At 38.2% G+C, this 17572-nt stretch overlaps 1 protein-coding gene across 1 annotated transcript in view; it reads left to right on the top strand.

Annotated features, from left to right (window-relative positions):
• The first annotated feature begins 2725 nt into the window (after window positions 1–2725).
• Window positions 2726–17572, top strand: part of gig2e (grass carp reovirus (GCRV)-induced gene 2e) — a 21025-nt gene continuing 6178 nt past the window's right edge. The window contains 3 exon segments of the mRNA XM_060891589.1: window positions 2726–3122; window positions 3125–3163; window positions 7680–8142. Coding sequence (XP_060747572.1) covers window positions 2741–3122; window positions 3125–3163; window positions 7680–8142 — 884 coding nt within the window. The 5' untranslated portion in view covers window positions 2726–2740.

Raw genomic sequence — 17572 nt, 5'->3', positions numbered from 1 at the left:
TTTTGTGTGAAACGACACACCCTCTGTAGGCTTCCATTAGTAACCCACACTAAGAAACTGCTCAGTCAGATTAGTTGTCATTTCCAAGGTAAGTGGTGAGCAAATGTTTACATATTTTTGTTAAAGCAACCTCATATTTTTATATAAATAACAACTAAATAATGTATCATGCTTGTAATTTATTGTACAGAGACTTATATAATCATCTTAAACTTACTTAACTACGATACTTTAACCTCTAGACATTCATCATGCATCAAGTTTGTATTTTATTTTTACATAATGACTTTGTTAATGACTACTGTACTTTTTTATACACACTTTCACAACTGCTCACATGTCCACACTTGTGTGACGTACAGCTTTAACTAAGCAGCCTCTAATATTTGTCCTACAATAAATCTGTACAAAAGTCTCATGCTGTAACTAACATGTAGAGTTATGTATATGTAAATGTGTTATATTGGGAGTTTATTGTGCATTTTAACCTTCCTATTTTCCCCGGGTCTTTTTGACCCAGATGGAAGATTTGAATGTGTCATAACTTGGGTTTTCTTCCACATATTTGCCTGAAATTTACCAGGATTGTTCCAAATTATGAACTTTGCAAGCCAAATTAATTTTGTCTATTTTCGTTGAACTATGTGTTCGTAAAATAAATACTTTGCGTTTTTGGAACAGCTTGGGTCATGTTGACCCGGCCACATTTAGTGGTGCAATAGGTCACACTTTTGCCCTTTTCAGTGCAATGAACATACATACAGACACAAAAATGCAACATAAAATGTCCACTAACACACGCACCCAAAACACACACTCACACCCCACACACACACACATGCACACACACACACACACACACACACACACACACACACACACACACACACACACACACCAACACACACAAATTGGGCATTCCATTTCATTAGGCCTCCAGAAAAGAAAAAAAAAAGAAACATTTGTAAATATTTTACACTTTTGATATGCCTTTGCCTAGCAGAGGGCAAAATATGATCTACCGAAATGATGCCACACACACACACACACACACACACACACACACACACACACACACACACACACACACACAGTCAAACACTGTTCAAAGCATTGGGCATTGCAATTCAATTGTCCTCCAGACAAAACAAAAGCTACACATTTGTAAACATTTCACACACACACACACACACACACACACACACACACACTCATACACACACAAAAACACACATGCACACACAAAAACACACACACATATTGGGCATTGCATTTCATTAGGCCTCCAGAAAAAAAAAGCTACACATACCTTTGCCTAGCAGAGGGCAAAATATGATCTACTGAAATGATGCTACACACACACACACACACACACACACACACACACAAGCACTGGGCATAGCAATTCATTAGGCCTCCAGAAAAAACAAAAGCTACTCATTTGTAAATATTTCACACTTGTTAGATGCATTTGTCCAGCTGGGGGCAAAATCTGATCTACCAACAAGCTTTACACACTCACACACAGTCACACACAGACACACACACACACACACACACACATACACACACACAAGCATTGGGCATTGCAATTCATTGGGCCTCCAAAAAAACAAAAACAATCATTTGTAATATTTCACACTTGTTATATGCATCTGTCCAGCTGGGGACAATATCTGCTCTTGTCTTCTTCTTCTACCAACAATCTTTACACACACACACACAGACACACACACACACACACACACACACACACACACACCCAGACACACACACACAGACACACACACGTTGTGTTTTCATATTCAAATCAAATTTGTTTCCTCTCTCTTATTTATGAATTTAGTTGCATCGGTCAGCTTTGGCCTGGAGATATGCTGTTTGACAATTTATGTTTGATATTTATCAGTCAGTGGTTTTCCAAAATAATATTTAATAATTTCTTCTTATTTTACTCAAAACATGGCAAAATTTCATAAGGTTTATCGTTCATAAATTAAGTATAATAAAAAAAACATAAGGAGGTAAACGAAGTTTTATTCACAGGAAATTATGGCATGTTTTTGAGTGTGTGTGTAGCCTGTTGTTGGTTGATCAGATGACGTCAGGTTGGCAAAATACATATTACAAGTGTAAGATAGATATTACACACAAAATGGTGATAATTGTAGAATTTTTGATTTATAAGCATTCAAGTCAATTTGGCCTGGAAAAACCAGGTTTTATTATTTGCTGACATTAAAAATGGTCAAAATGGTTTCAAAACAATCTCCTGCCCTTGAAATATATCAGCCTTTAATTGTGCAGCAACTTTTGTGCCTCTATATTGAAAATAATTCAAAATTTCTTTTATTTTTGTATATAAATAAGGTTTATTATACCATATATATTTTTTTACAAAATATATGTTAATATGTTGGGAACAAGTTTGACTAAAAAGGTGAAAAAAAAAGGCTATCATATATACTTCATTTTTTATAAGCAGTCAAATCAGACAAGGTCAAGTTGACTCAGTGCTCCTAATTTGTATAGGAGGACAATAGGAGGGTTAAAGTCATATGAATTGTTAAGTCTTAGTTCTCAGTGTTGTGGCTGTTTTGACACCAATTGTACCCTTGGGGATTAATAAAGTACTCGACTGTACTCTCTACTCTTTGACTTTAACCACAATTTAATTACATTTGACTTTTCTTTTCTGTAGTTGCAGTGATCTGAATAAACCTCTGTAATCATCATCACCATGTTGGCTGAGAATGATTTGCATCCAGGAGTGCCCTGTCTCCAGAGCTACTCAGAGCCTACTGATGGGAAAGTGTATGGAATGTATCATGGTACCTCTCCACAGTCTGCTGAACAAATCATGAAAACCGGCTTTAAACAGTCTGCAAGCAGCATGTTAGGGCGTGGTGTGTACCTCAGTCGGGATCTTAATAAGGCCAGTAGATACCCTTTGGAGCTACCTGAGCACCAGAGAGTTGTTATAAGAGTGAGAGTCAATGTTGGGAAAGTGAAGAAAATTGATAAACAAGGTCACCCACTGCAGAAAACCTGGCATGATCATGGCTACGACACAGCTTGGTGTCCTCCTGGATGTGGCATGGTTCGAAGTGGTCTGGAAGAACATCCAGGGATCCAAGACTTATTAAGATCATTGATATAATTCGTGCGAGAACAACATCAGGACCATTCTATGACTGCTAATTTGTTGTAAAAACAAACAAACAAAAAAGATAAAATCAAAACTGTCAGAATTCCAGGTCAAAATGTCTGTAGTTTATAAAGAACTGAAAGCATCTTCAATTTTTATTACTTTTTGAATTTTAAACATTTGTTATTTTTTAAAGAACATATTTTAGTAGCCCTTGATTGTTGTACTTCATAACAATTTTTTTAAACAATGACACATTTATTATCAAAATATAATAAAAAAATTACAGTACACCACACATAAGTCAAAATTAAGGGGAAAAAAATGCCAGATCTGATAACAAGAAAAAGACAATTATATATTCCTGTAATTTCACTTTCATTTACACCAAGACGTTAGCAGCAGATCCTTTAAGTCCTGTAAGTTGCGAGGTGGAGCCTCAATGGATCAGACTTGTTAATCCGACACATTCCAAAGATGCTCGACTGGCTTAAGATCTGAATTCAATTCTTCAGCTATTTGTGCTACAGTAGCTCTTCTGCTGGATTGGAACAAACAGTTTAGCTTTTATTTCCCATGCACGTCAGTGAGCCTTGGGCTATCATTATAAATTTGGCCCTTGTCAAAGTCACTAAGATCCTTGGCCACTTTTCGTGCTTCCATCACATCAGTTTTTTTATTACTCTGTTCACTTACTACTTAATATATCCCAGTTCTTTACAGGTTGTGAGATAATCAGTGTTATTTGATACAAACTGTACATTCAGTGAATTTTATGTTATAACAGATCAGAATATGTGTAACAGTAAGATTCATGTAATCTCAGACTGTATGATCAGAAATAAGAAAGCTGGTTGACTATGAAGCATAAATAACGTGTAAAGTGAAGCTTTTGCTTATTATTTAAGCAGTCAGAGCTCTTCAGATCAAAAGGGAAATATGTGGGGTTTTTTTAGATTGGTGAATGTGTGTAATATGATCTTTGTTTATTGTGTTCAGTTCCTGTCGTAGAACATGCCAATGATTTTTGAAACAGTCCACCAGATGGGTATGATTAGGCGTTGTCTTACTTTCAGCAAATCATGGTTGTCTGAAATTAGAGACAGAGAGATAGAGAGAGCAAGAGAGAGAGGGAGAGGGAGAGAGAGTATGATTTACAACACAACCTAACCCAGTGATACAGTCATAATACAAGACCTGCATGCATTCCCGCTTCCGCCTTGTGTGTGGAGTTTGCATGTTCTCCCCGTGCCTCGAGGGTTTCTTCCGGGTACTCCGGTTTCCTCCCCCGGTCCAAAGACATGCATGGTAGGTTGATTGGCATCTCTGGAAAATTGTCCGTAGTGTGTGATTGCGTGAGTGAATGAGAGTGTGTGTGCCCTGTGATGGGTTGGCACTCCGTCCAGGGTGTATCCTGCCTTGATGCCCGATGACGCCTGAGATTCCCCGTGACCCGAGGTAGTTCGGATAAGCGGTAGAAAATGAGTGAGAGAGAGATTATGTAGCATGTCTGACATATAAATCCCTGTGAACTAGCTGTTGCTCTATAATAACATATATGAACAAAAACAGAAGTAACTTATGGTTTGTATTTATTGACTTGAATCCAAACCATGTCATACCCAAACAACATACACCAAAAAAAATTATTTTAAATGGTATAGTAAAATGTCTACTGTACAAACATCATACCACACCTACAGACCAGCTAAATGACATTTACTGCACTATATTTGTCCCCATGTTAAACAATAAAACATGCTGCCTTTATGTTTTTCTACTTGATCCTTCTTTTGTAACATGGACTAAAGTCCATTAGTCCATATACTGTATAGTAACTGTCAGCCTAAAATAGACATCTCATTCTAACAGACCATTATATTATGATTTGTAATTCATGGTCATACTCTGTGACCTGTAAAGACATTGTCAGTGTCTCCTGCTATTCAAGTTTTATTTTCTTGTCTTCCTTACCAGGACTTTGGAACGTGGACTCATGACTGCTCCTTTATCTTTACTTTCCCTTTCTCCCTTTTTCCTTTAACATTATGTGAGTATTCCTGTATTATAGCTTCCTGTGATTATGCTTCAACTGTGTGTGTTTGTGTGTGTGTATGTGTGTGTGTGGGTGTGTGTGTGTGTGCGTGTGCATGTGCATGTGTGTATGAAAGCTCTCTCTCCTAGTGCTTAGAAAAATACATTCCTGATCCATCCTGCCCTTGGCAAACAGTAATCCTACAGAAAACATTATCCTAACAGTAATATATTGTCATTGAGAAGTGATTGTGTTAGAGTATTTGTGTTAGAGAAGTAGTTTCATATCCAGCAGCTGACCTTCAGCCAACACATGCATTACTAATGCTGGTCTATGTAAATAATGTTTTTGTGAGTACACAAAGTCTTATTCAACAGAGCAGAAAATGCAAATAAAAGTAAAATTGACGTATAGCAACCCTACAAAGACATGAGCTATAGAAATGAAAGTGCAAATGAATCAGGGACAAATCTCCTTTACTCCTTTACTTATTCAATCATCTTATCTCTTTATGACTCTTCATGATGAGTCTATCCTATCCAAACTTACAGTATGTTTTTATTTGACACAGTGTAGTACAAGATCCTATTCAAATGAATGAGTCTTAGACCTCATGGCAAAGACCCTGTTTGAACTAATGAGTCTTGGACCTCATTGTTTTTGTACATGGATGCACATTTCTGTTCCATCTAGACTTTCCAAAAAAACTGAATGCTAACAAACCTCAGCAGAGTTAAACACCATATACTGCCAGCAGATGTTTTAAAACACTTCTCATGACTTTTCATAATTACATACACCATATAGCCAAAAAGTGTATGAAAACCTCACTGTTACACCAATAGGCGAGATTTCTCCAAAACTGTTGCTACAAAGAAACACATAATTGTCTATAATATTATTGTATGTTGTATCATTAAGATTTCCCTTCACTGGATTTAAAGGGCCTAGACCAAACATGCTGCAGCATGACAATACCCCTGGTCACAAAGTAAGAAATGATTTGCCAAGGTTGGTGTGAAAGAAGAGAGTTTGTTGATTGTTTTTCTCCTAAGACCATGCTTATGTTCCTATGTACTATGCTGTGGTCCATTTTTACTTTTAAATGTTTTATACTAAATATAGTCCCATTCAATTTATTTTGCTAACTTAATATCTACACAGATGTGTAGATGAAACATACTGAGTATTATTTACATTATTTCTGTTGCAGTGTGTACAGTCTGTTTTTGTTTTAGTTTAACCATTAATCCATTGTTATTTGTCTTTGTTTTACTGTTTTGAATAAATACCTATTGCATTCACTACAAAGACACACCTCCTACGTATTTCTTTATAAACCCGAAGTCAGAACATACTCTGCCAAATGAAGGGTCCTGTTACAGAGGTAAGATTTTTCTTGTACAGTGTAACAATGTTGTTTCTGTATTATTATTATATTGGTTAAGTATTAATAATATAATACAAAACAAACAAAACACACACACCTGCAAGCCACAAGATAAAGAAATGAAAGTGAAAGAAAGAAATTTATCATTATCATAGAAGCTTTGGCCAAACGTATCTTGTTTATATTTTGAAAGAAAGCTCAAGGTTCAATTACACTGAATGAGGTTCAATATCTGGCATTTTGGTCAAAAATTATTTAACAATTTAACCTTCTTTACTTGATGATGAAGCAATGATAAAAAAGCATTTTTTTGTGTAAGGTTTAAATATATTGTTTTACTTTAAAACATATAAACTTTTCAAAATTTTTATAAAGATTCGCCTGCCATTAAAATGTTATTTATCATGAACAGGATTGTCAGGAATATTTTAGTGAATCATTCTGTGCAAAGATCAGAATGAAACGACACACCCTCTGTAGACTTCCTTTATTAACCCACACTAAGAAACTGCTCAGTCAGACTAGTTGTGTCATTTCTAAGGTAAGTGGTGAGCTGGTGGTGATTTTCACAGAATTTTTGTTGCTTATTTTAAAGCGACCTCATAGTAATTCTTTTTTATATAAATAACTACTAAGTAATGTATCATGCTCGTAATTCATTGTACAGAGACTTATATAATCATCTTAAAGTTAATTTTAAGTTTAAGATGATTATATGAGAATCAAAGAATTAAGTTTGTATTTCATTTTTACATAATGACTTTGTTAATGACTACTGTACTTTTTAATACACACACTTTCACAACTTCTCACATGTCCTGTAATATTTGTCCTACAATAAATCTGTAAAAAAGTCTCTAACATGTAGAGTTATGTATATGTAAATGTATATTCATTCTTTATTGTTTTGTGGTATATTGTGAGTTTATTGTGCATTTAAAAGTCATATGAATTGTTAAGTCTTAGTTCTCAGTGTTGTGGCTGTTTTGACACCAATTGTACCCTTGGGGATTAATAAAGTACTCGACTGTACTCTCTACTCTTTGACTTTAACCACAATTTAATTACATTTGACTTTTCTTTTTTGTAGTTGCAGTGATCTGAATAAACCTCTGTAATCATCATCACCATGTGGGCTGAGAATGATTTGCATCCAGGAGTGCCCTGTCTTGAGAGCTACTCAGTGCCTACTGATGAGAACGTGTACAGAATGTATCATGGTACCTCTCGTCAGGCTGCTGAACAAATCATGAAAACCGGCTTTAAACAGTCTGCAGACGGCATGTTAGGGCGTGGTGTGTACCTCAGTCGGGATCTTAAAAAGGCCAGTAGATACCCTTTGGAGCTACCTGAGCACCAGAGAGTTGTTATAGTTGTGAGAGTCAATGTTGGGAGAGTGAAGAAAATTGATAAACAAGGTCACCCAATGCAGAAAACCTGGCATGATCATGGCTATGACACTGCTTGGTGTCCTCCTAAATGTGGCATGGTTCGAAGTGATCTGGAAGAAGATTGTGTTTGGGATCCAAGACGTATTGAGATCATTGATATAATTCGTCCGAGAACAACATCAGGACCATTCTATGACTGCTAAATTGTTGTAAAATTTCCTGACTATCAGTGTTTCTATCATAGAAAATCAACACTGTCTAAGTTTCAGGTCTAAAAATGACTTAATAAATCTTAATAAATCATAATAAATGATTTAATAAAGAACTGAAAAAATATATACTTTTCCTCCCAGTATTTATGTGATTTCATGATAAAATACTTGTGGTCTTGGGGCTTGTGTAAGTGTGAAAAGACTATAATAAATGCCTTAGCTTTGTGTTTCTGTGGGTGTATTATGATTGTTATTAATCTTGAAAAGTTTAAGTCTTCTACTTCTAATCTTGTTCCACAAGACCTTGAATGGTGTGCTGTGGTGTTTGTCACCTAGACATTAGCATCAGACCTCATGTTTAACTGGGGGCCTATCTCGTTCACATACTATTACTATTATTAAACTTCAATAAACATAATAAAATACTAAACGTGTTACTCACTGTAAACTATAATTTATCATGACTCTAAAGTGCAAGACTCGCGAAAACAAACGCAAATTAGCCACCATATAACCAAACATACTAAAGCAAAAAGGCCTCTTACCTTTAGAAGAGCTGCAGGCGACGAGAGGAGGAATTAAATTTTTGAAGAACAAGGTCCTACAACGAATGGCGAAATATTTTCGTAAAGTCCCGCTCAAATGCAAGATGCACGAGTTGAGACTTACGAGTGTGGCTCATTGCTCGTCTGTGGTCCGTAAAAACGTTCTTTAGTGCCGAGAAGGAGTTCTCACACATGCCAGTGGAGGCCCCGAACGTGACCGCAACTTTTAGCGCAGAAAAAAACACTGGGCATAGCTTCCAGAACTTTGTGTTGTTCAGAAAGAATTCTCCTAACCGTCATTTTCTGTTGACTTTCCTCTGTCTTAATTCTGGAGATATATTGCTTTGCAACGATGCATTCTGTTTCCACAATGGTGCAATTTGTTAAATCCATAATAGGCTTCATAGACTCAACATTTAAAAACGTCTCACTATCTATCCCCAAATCTCAGGCGTCATTGGGCATCAAGGCAGGATCCACCCTGGACGGAATGTGAACCCATCGCAGGGCGCACACACACACTAGGGACAATTTTACCAGAGATACCAATCAACCTACCAAGTCTTTGGACCGGAGGAAACCGGAGTACCCGGAGGAAGGAAACCCCCGAGGCACGGGGAGAACACACACACACGCACGGACGCACGCACGCACGCATCCGCGCTAAAACTCCCTAAACCGTTTCCCATTCATTTTCTATGGTAGTGCTAAACCACTACGGCTGCGGTATATTTTCGGCCGCTGACGCTTTTGTGGCGCTGTTTAACCCATCTGCGCATGCGCCGTGAAATAAAAAAATTCCCTAAACCGTTTCCCATTCATTTTCTATGGTAGTCCTAAACCACTACGGCTGCGGTATATTTTCGGCCGCTGACCCTCTTGTGGCGCTGTTTCCGCGCATGCGCCGTGAGATAAAGCGCGCTGCTCGACTCCCGTTCGTTTCATTCAACAGTATCGGCCCGTCGATCACAGGTAAGTTACCTTAAAATGACTCGTTTGTGTTTTACAGTTAATGCTAAGCTCCTATTAGCTTCTCTGCGAACAGTTTTTTTTTCTTGTGATTGTTCTTGGACACATCGGCTGTGGTTTATTCAGTAGTCATTTTAAGTTAATATTAATTATAAATCCATATTAATTCTGAAATCAAAGTTTTCCAGGGTAATTACATACTAAACGATGAATGAACGTGTCTATTCTTTTTTCTGGGGTTTTTTGTAGTGTCTATATGTTTACATGTATTACACTAATTTTAAATGAGTTTATTTTTGTCCTGTTGAGGATAATTACATACTAAACGATGAATGAACGTGTCCATTATGTCTATATGTTTACTTTATGTCTATATGAACGTGTCTATATGTTTACATGTGTTACACTAATTTTATATGACTTTATTTGTGTCCTGTTGGAGTGTTTAATTGATGATTGTGTGATATATTAGTTAAATTATTAATGAGCATGACTTTATTTCTGATTTTATGTATTTAATGACTTACAGAACAGTTGTTTTAAAAACTTTCAAGCACATTGAATGCTTTTAGTGTTAGTTATACTCTATATGTTAATGAGTGTGTGAAACTCTTTGTCTGTGATGGCTCCTATGTCCCATTGCCTTTTTCCATACATCAGTCAAAGTCACTCCTAGGTGTTAAACCACTAGGTGTGAAAGACTTGTCTGGGAACAGTTGTTAAGTGTTGCCTGATAATTAAATCATATGATTGTTAAGTTTGGGCCAGGGTGGGTAGGGATTATAAACAAACAGTGTATAATGTTTTATAGAGATTATTGTAAGGTTTTGTTTTAAACAGACATGCTAACATCTAACATTTACTACTCTTTCTGTATTACAGGTCACCATGCACAAAAAATCTGTGTTTTGCCCAGGGTGCATTAAGGTCGTGTTCCGTAAGGGACCACTCGGATATCTCCTTCAGGACCCGACTGAGGAGGCCAGGGTGATCAAAGATAACCCAGCTCTTCAGGACAAAGAAGGAGGAGCTTGTCAAGCAAAATGCTCTTGCTGTGGTCCGTCAGAGAGGAGGCGACGCCTCTGACAAAAGAGAAGTTCTTGGTGAATACATCCTGCAGTTTGGAAAGTACAAGGGGAAATCTTTCCGGTGGCTTCTTGAAAATGACATGGGTTACACCATCTACCTGATAAAGAACCTTCAGCAGGAAGAGGCCATGGGGGTCTTTACATCAGAAGGACCCAGCAAGAGCAGTCTGTTATCCTTTTCTAATTATGCCTGCAGTTTTAACGAAATTCAGTCTCTGCTCAGTTATGTGTCGGAGGTGACCAGCTGGTTGGTTTTGGTGCTCATGCGAAGAGTACGTGCCAGGAGATTTGGAACAACAGGGCTGATGGTTATGCATCCTTTATATTGTGGGCAACTTGTGTCCCGGGGACACGGATGTACAAGCTGCAGCAATACCTGCGTAATCAGATGCAGTCTGCCCGTCCGCAGCTTCTAAGCCAACGGATCAGTTGTTTATTTTTTGCTTCTGTGAAGGAATTGTTTGCCGTTGTGTCCAGTAGTATGAATAACATCATAGCTTGTTTTACATGCACACTATACTTTAATTAATACAGAGGTATAATTTAAGAAATCCGAGTACACTGAAAATGTTGTCTTTCACCAACAGAAATGGATGATGACGACGAGTTAGAGAGTGCGATGCTGAACATCTCCCCCTCCAAGCTACAGTTGCGGTGTAAGTATTTCTTTCTGTACTGATTGCATGTAATGAATTGATTGTGTTCCAAATGGATTTTCATTTTGTCAAACGTCTTAAAAATATGCTGTATATGTTAATGTGTTGTGTGCTTATCACTAGCTTCACGACCACTGTCATCAACATCATCATCCTCAGCTGCTAAACTGAGACGGTCTGCGGGACCAGGAAAAGGTTTTTACACATCAGGCTCAGCACTGGAGCACAGTTCTGTTGAATTGTGATATGAAATGCTCTCCAAGTCTGAATAAAAAGCCTTTCTTATTTTGTCACTGTTTTGGCCATGTTCTGGCCTTGTTCCACTAACAAATGTCTGTGCCGTTGGAATGGATGGAATGAGATGGAAAGACAGAGATGGGTGGCAGAAAGGAGAAAATAAAAATAAGTGTTGTAAATTTTCTTTCACCTGCAGTAAACTTTTGTAAATATATTTTCTCTTTATTTAAATGTGTATTAATTTAATTAGTCTTTAATGTTGCATTAATACGTATGTATGTTACGTGTGTTTTTCTTACGTGTGTTATTTCTATTGTGTTTTACTCCTTTAAAGTGTTTAGAATGCCAAATAAACATAATGTTTTACACTTATTTCTTTGATGTAGTGTGTCTCACTTTACAGAATTCGTTATATATTATTCAGAAATGTGTTAAATATATGTATTTGTGTTTATAGTTCACAAATTAGTGTGCAGAATATTTTTTAAAGTTGCACTGAGTGGGATTCGAACCGATGTCTAGACAAACATTTTAATTCATAAAAATTGACCGTGACGTACATTTAGCATCTGGGAGAGCAGCAAAAATGCTTCAATTTGATTGGCTGGCACTCTGTTCCAAATATACACTTCTTGCCTCCGCGGGTGGAGGTGGGAATCGAACCCCGACCCTGGAGGTGTGAGGCGAACGTGCTAACCACTAAGCCACCATGTCCCCCGGCTCTGCCAAATCAAAAATTATCTAATTATTTGTGTTAAACAACAATGTATTTCTGTCAGGACCATTTTTTCAAATGAGAATTTATTAGATGATATGCATACAGTATATCAGTTGTATAGTGTTGTATAGTATAGTGTTGGCGGTATGGATCTGTTCTAGGCAGGAATCCACGCACCCGTCCGTGCGCATGCATAGGCCGAGTGGGGAGAGCAGCAACTGAAAATAGAATAGACCCCGCCTATAATAGAACCATTAATCATGCATAGAGTTTTTCTTTTTTTTTTTTTGGCAAATGAAAAAAAATGAATAAATGGATAAATAAAAAATTAAATAATTAGAGAGAGAGGGAGAGAGAGAAAAATATGTGGAGATTTAAGACGTAAACTGGTACGATGAACACAGGTTCCGGCATGGTGGAGTTGGGGTTGAAGGAGGGAGTTTAAGCCGCAGCAGCAGCGACGCGCTAGAAAGCGGCTCAATGAATGGTAATTTAAATGGTCGGGTAATATGGATGTCGTAACCGGATTGGTGCGCGTCGTGGACAGCTGATGAACAGCTGATGCATGCTTGACGACGTGGCCTGCCAGAACTAACGCGATGCTTGATTTTTCGTGTTCATTAGATTATGTAGCAGGGGGCACGGTGGCTTAGTGGTTAGCACGTTCGCCTCACACCTCCAGGGTTGGGGGTTCGAATCCCGCCTCCGCCTTGTGTGTGTGGAGTTAGCATGTTCTCCCCGTGCCTCGAGGGTTTCCTCCGGGTACTCCGGTTTCCTCCCCCGGTCCAAAGACATGCATGGTAGGTTGATTGGCATCTCTGGAAAATTGTCCGTAGTGTGTGAATGAGAGTGTGTGTGTGTGTCCTGCGATGGGTTGGCACTCCGTCCAGGGTGTATCCTGCCTTAATGCCCAATGACGCCTGAGTTTCCCCGTGACCCGAGGTAGTTCGGATAAGCGGTAGAAAATGAGTGAGAGAGAGATTATGTAGCATGTCTGACATATAAATCCCTGTGAACTAGCTGTTGCTCTATAATAGCATATATGAACAAAAACAGAAGTAACTTATGGTTTGTATTTATATTGACTTGAATCCAAACCATGTCATACCCAAACAACATACACCAAAAAACATTATTTTAAATGGTATAGTAAAATGTCTACTGTACAAACATCATACCACACCTACAGACCAGCTAAATGACATTTACTGCACTATATTTGTCCCCATGTTAAACAATAAAACATGCTGCCTTTATGTTTTTCTACTTGATCCTTCTTTTGTAACATGTATTTAACATGTACTTAATAACACATTTTTTTAAACAATGACACATTTATTATTAAAATATACTAAAAAATTCCAGTAATACCACACATAAGTCAAAATTAAGTCAAAATTTAGGGAAAAAAATGAAATGATGCCAATAATCATCTGTCATAAAGCCAGATCTGATAACAAGATAAAGAAAATTATATATTCCTGTAATTTCACTTTCATTTACACCAAGACGTTAGCAGCAGATCCTTTAAGTCCTTTAAGTTGCGAGGTGGAGCCTCAATGGATCAGTCTTGTTTATCGTTTCAAAGATGCTCGACTGGCTTAAGATCTATATTTAGCCTTTACTTCCCATGCACATCAGTGAGCCTTGGGCTATCATTACGCTTTTACTAGTTCACCAGTTGTCCTTCCTCTGACCTCTTTTGGTAGGTACCAACCACTGCATTCTGGGAACAGCCTATAATGTTTTTAATGTTTTGGAGGCGCTCTGATCCGGTTGTCTGTCAATGAGAATTTGGACCTTGTCAAAGTCACTAAGATCCTTGTCCATTTTTCTTGCTTCCATCACATCAGTTTTTTTCAGTTCTGTTCACTTACTACTTAATATATCCCAGTTCTTTACAGGTTGTGAGATAATCAGTGTTATTTGATACAAACTGTACATTCAGTGAATTTTATGTTATAACAGATCAGAATATGTGTAACAGTAAGATTCATGTAATCTCAGACTGTATGATCAGAAATAAGAAAGCTGTTTGACTATGAAGCATAAATAACGTGTAAAGTGAAGCTTTTTCTTATTATTTAAGCAGTCAGATATTAGGATCCAGCCCGGACTTTGGCCATGTGCGTTTCTTTATGTTCTGTGTTCACGTGTCTGCCCTGCCCTGGTCTCTTCCTCCACGCCTCTGCACACCTGTTCCTTGTGGTAATTGTCATGTGTATTTAGCCGTGCTGCATTTCCTATGGCGGCGAGGAATCCTTGTTGTTTTTGGTGTCGTCTCTTGTCTTCTTGTGTGTCATCTTTTATCACGTTGGTTGTCTTGTCTGTGTTCCAGTTTTGTGTGTTTTATTTAATAAAACCAGTTTATTTTTACGCTATCCTGCAATTGGGTCTCTTTTTATCCCCGCCTTGCTGACAGAAGGATTCCGCCAAACTCAGACCCAGAAGGATAACTTCAGCCTGGACCGGCTCTGTGGGAGTTTTTTCTCTGAACTGTTCTCTTTGCCCTGTTTTTTTTTACTGGACTTTTGTTATTTTTTTTTTGGGTTTTGTGTGACATCGATCCGCTTTTTTTCTGGTGAGGGACGTCGCTCCACTTCTGGTTTCCCTTGGAGGATGCCGCCTCACTTCTTGCTGCCGGAGGATGTCACCAGCCCGGGTTTACGTAGTTTTTTTCGGTGTTGCAGGCCTGTATTTTGCCCTAGGGATATTTTTGTTTATTTTTTGTTCCGTGGTGGAGGATTTTTCCCGCCCTCCCCCATTTTCTGGTTTTCTGGACTTGAGTCTGGCCACGGTGTGTCGGGGGTTGTGCTCGGCTGTGGACGTCGCTGTGCCCTTCTGCTTGGCTGTGGACTTCAATCTGCCATTCTTCTCGGCTGTGGATGTCGCTCGGCCTTTCTGCTCTGCTGTGGACATCGCTCGGCCCTTCTGCTCGTCTGTGGCCGTCGTTCTGCCCTTCTGCTCGGTTGTGGCCGTCGCTCGGCCCTTCTGCTCGTCTGTGGCCGTCGCTCTGCCCTTCTGCTCGGCTGTGGCCATCGCTCGGCCCTTCTGCTCGCTGTGGACTTCGCTCGGCCCTCTCTGGCTGTGCTGCCGTGTGCCTTGCTCCCCCCACCTGCCTCGCCCTGTGCCTTGCTCCCCCCACCTGCCTCACCATGTGCCTTGCTCCCACCTCCTGCCTCACCATGTGCCTCGATCCCCCCTCCTTGATCTCGCTGGGATTGTGGTCCCCTCAGATGTGATTTGATACGGGATTAATGCATCGGGAGCCACGCCTCGAGGGTACTGTCAGGATCCAACCCGGACTTTGGCCATGTGTGTTTGTTTATGTTCTGTGTTCACGTGTCTGCCCTGCCCTTGTCTCTTTCTCCCCGCCTCTGCTCACCTGTTCCTTGTGGTAATTGTCATGTGTATTTAGCCGTGCCTATTTAATCCTTGTCGTCTTTGGTGTTGTCTCTTGTCGTCTTGTTTGTCATTTTTTGTCATGTTGGTTGTCTTGTCCGTGTTCCAGTTTTGTGTGTTTTATTTAATAAAACCAGTTTACTTTTACGCTATCCTGCATTTGGGTATCATTTTTTCCCCGCCTCCCTTACAGTCAGAGCTCTTCAGATCAAAAGGAAATATCCAAAAATAAGAACAACAGCAATTCTATGACTGCTAAAATGTTTTAGAATTCCCTGACTATCAGGTTTTCTGTCATAGAAAATCAACACTGTCTAAATTTCAGGTCTAAAAATGACTGTAATTAATAAAGCACTGAAAAAAGTACTTTTTTCCCTTTCTTTTTGGATTTTAACTCGGATTTTATGTGATTTTATGATAAAATACTTGTGGTCTTGGGACTTGTGTAAGTGTGATTTCTGTGGGTGTATTATGATTGTTAGTAATCTTGAAAAGTTTTCCACAAAAGGCCACAAGTGCCATTATGCTGGAATTCCCCTGGCTTCAGAAACACAATCTGATTATACGACTGTTTTTCACCCTGAGTTTTTGCCTGCCTTGCCTGATTATTTTGTCAAGCGTATTAAAGAGTTTATTATTTACATCTGTGTCCTGCATTTGAGTCCTCCTTTCCGGCCCACCCTGACAGACTGCTAAAATGTTCTCAAATTTCCTGACTGTAAATAATAAAAAACTGGAAAAAAAGTACCCTTTTTCTTCTTTCTTTTTGGATTTTATCTCAGTTTTTATGTGATTTCATGATAAAATACTTGCGGTCTTGGGGCTTGTGTAAGTGAGATAAGACTATAATAAATGCCTTAGCTTTGTGTTTCTGTGGGTGTATTATAATTGCTATTAATCTTGAAAAGTTTAAGTCTTCTACTTCTAATCTTGTTCCACAATACCTTGAATGGTGTGCTGTGGTGTTTGTCACCTAGACATTAGCATCAGATACTTTAAGATGTGTCGTGGGCCTCCATGGTTCAGACTTTATCCAGCACATTCCACAGATGTTTGTTGTTAACAATTTTTACAGGAAACCAAAAAGTTCACTTTCGTTTCCTCAGCCTGTGGCATTTGTAGGCGTGATACATGATTAAACAAACAAGTGTGACCAAGCTTTTTGTTAAACAGGGTGTGTATGGTGCAGTTGCACAGAATATGGTGAATTTCCATCAAAAGGAATGAAAAAATGTATCAGTAATTTAGAGCAATATGTACATGTTTGCTTTAATTATCAACTATAAAGGAATATGAGGAACATAATCTGGACAACATGGCAGTGAACCTGAGGTTTATTGTTACAGAAATATTCACAAAATCAAAAATTATCTAATTATTTGTGTTAAACAACAATGTATTTGTCATGTTCATCATGTTTATTATTAAGATTCATAGATTATGTAGCATGTCTGACATAAATCCCTGTGAACTAGCTGTTGCTCTATAAAAACATATATGAACAAAAAAGAAGTAACTTATGGTTTGTATTTATATTGACTTGAAAGAAATGAAAGTGAAAGAAAGAAATTTATCATTTACCGTATTTTAAATAAGTGAAGCTTAGGCCAAACATATCGTGTTTATATCTTGAAAGAAAGCTTGAGGTTCAGTTACACTGAATGAGGTTCAGTATCTGGCATTTTGGTCAAAAATGATTTAACAATTTAACCTTCATTACTTGATAATGAAGCAATGATAAAAAAGCATTTTAGTGTAAGGTTTAAATAATATTGTTTTTC

This window comes from Tachysurus vachellii, chromosome 17 (genome assembly GCF_030014155.1).
Source record: "Tachysurus vachellii isolate PV-2020 chromosome 17, HZAU_Pvac_v1, whole genome shotgun sequence".
In the NCBI taxonomy this organism is placed as follows: domain Eukaryota; kingdom Metazoa; phylum Chordata; class Actinopteri; order Siluriformes; family Bagridae; genus Tachysurus; species Tachysurus vachellii.
The sequence above is the reverse complement of the archived record's forward strand: the minus strand, read 5'-3'. Positions and strand labels throughout refer to the sequence as shown.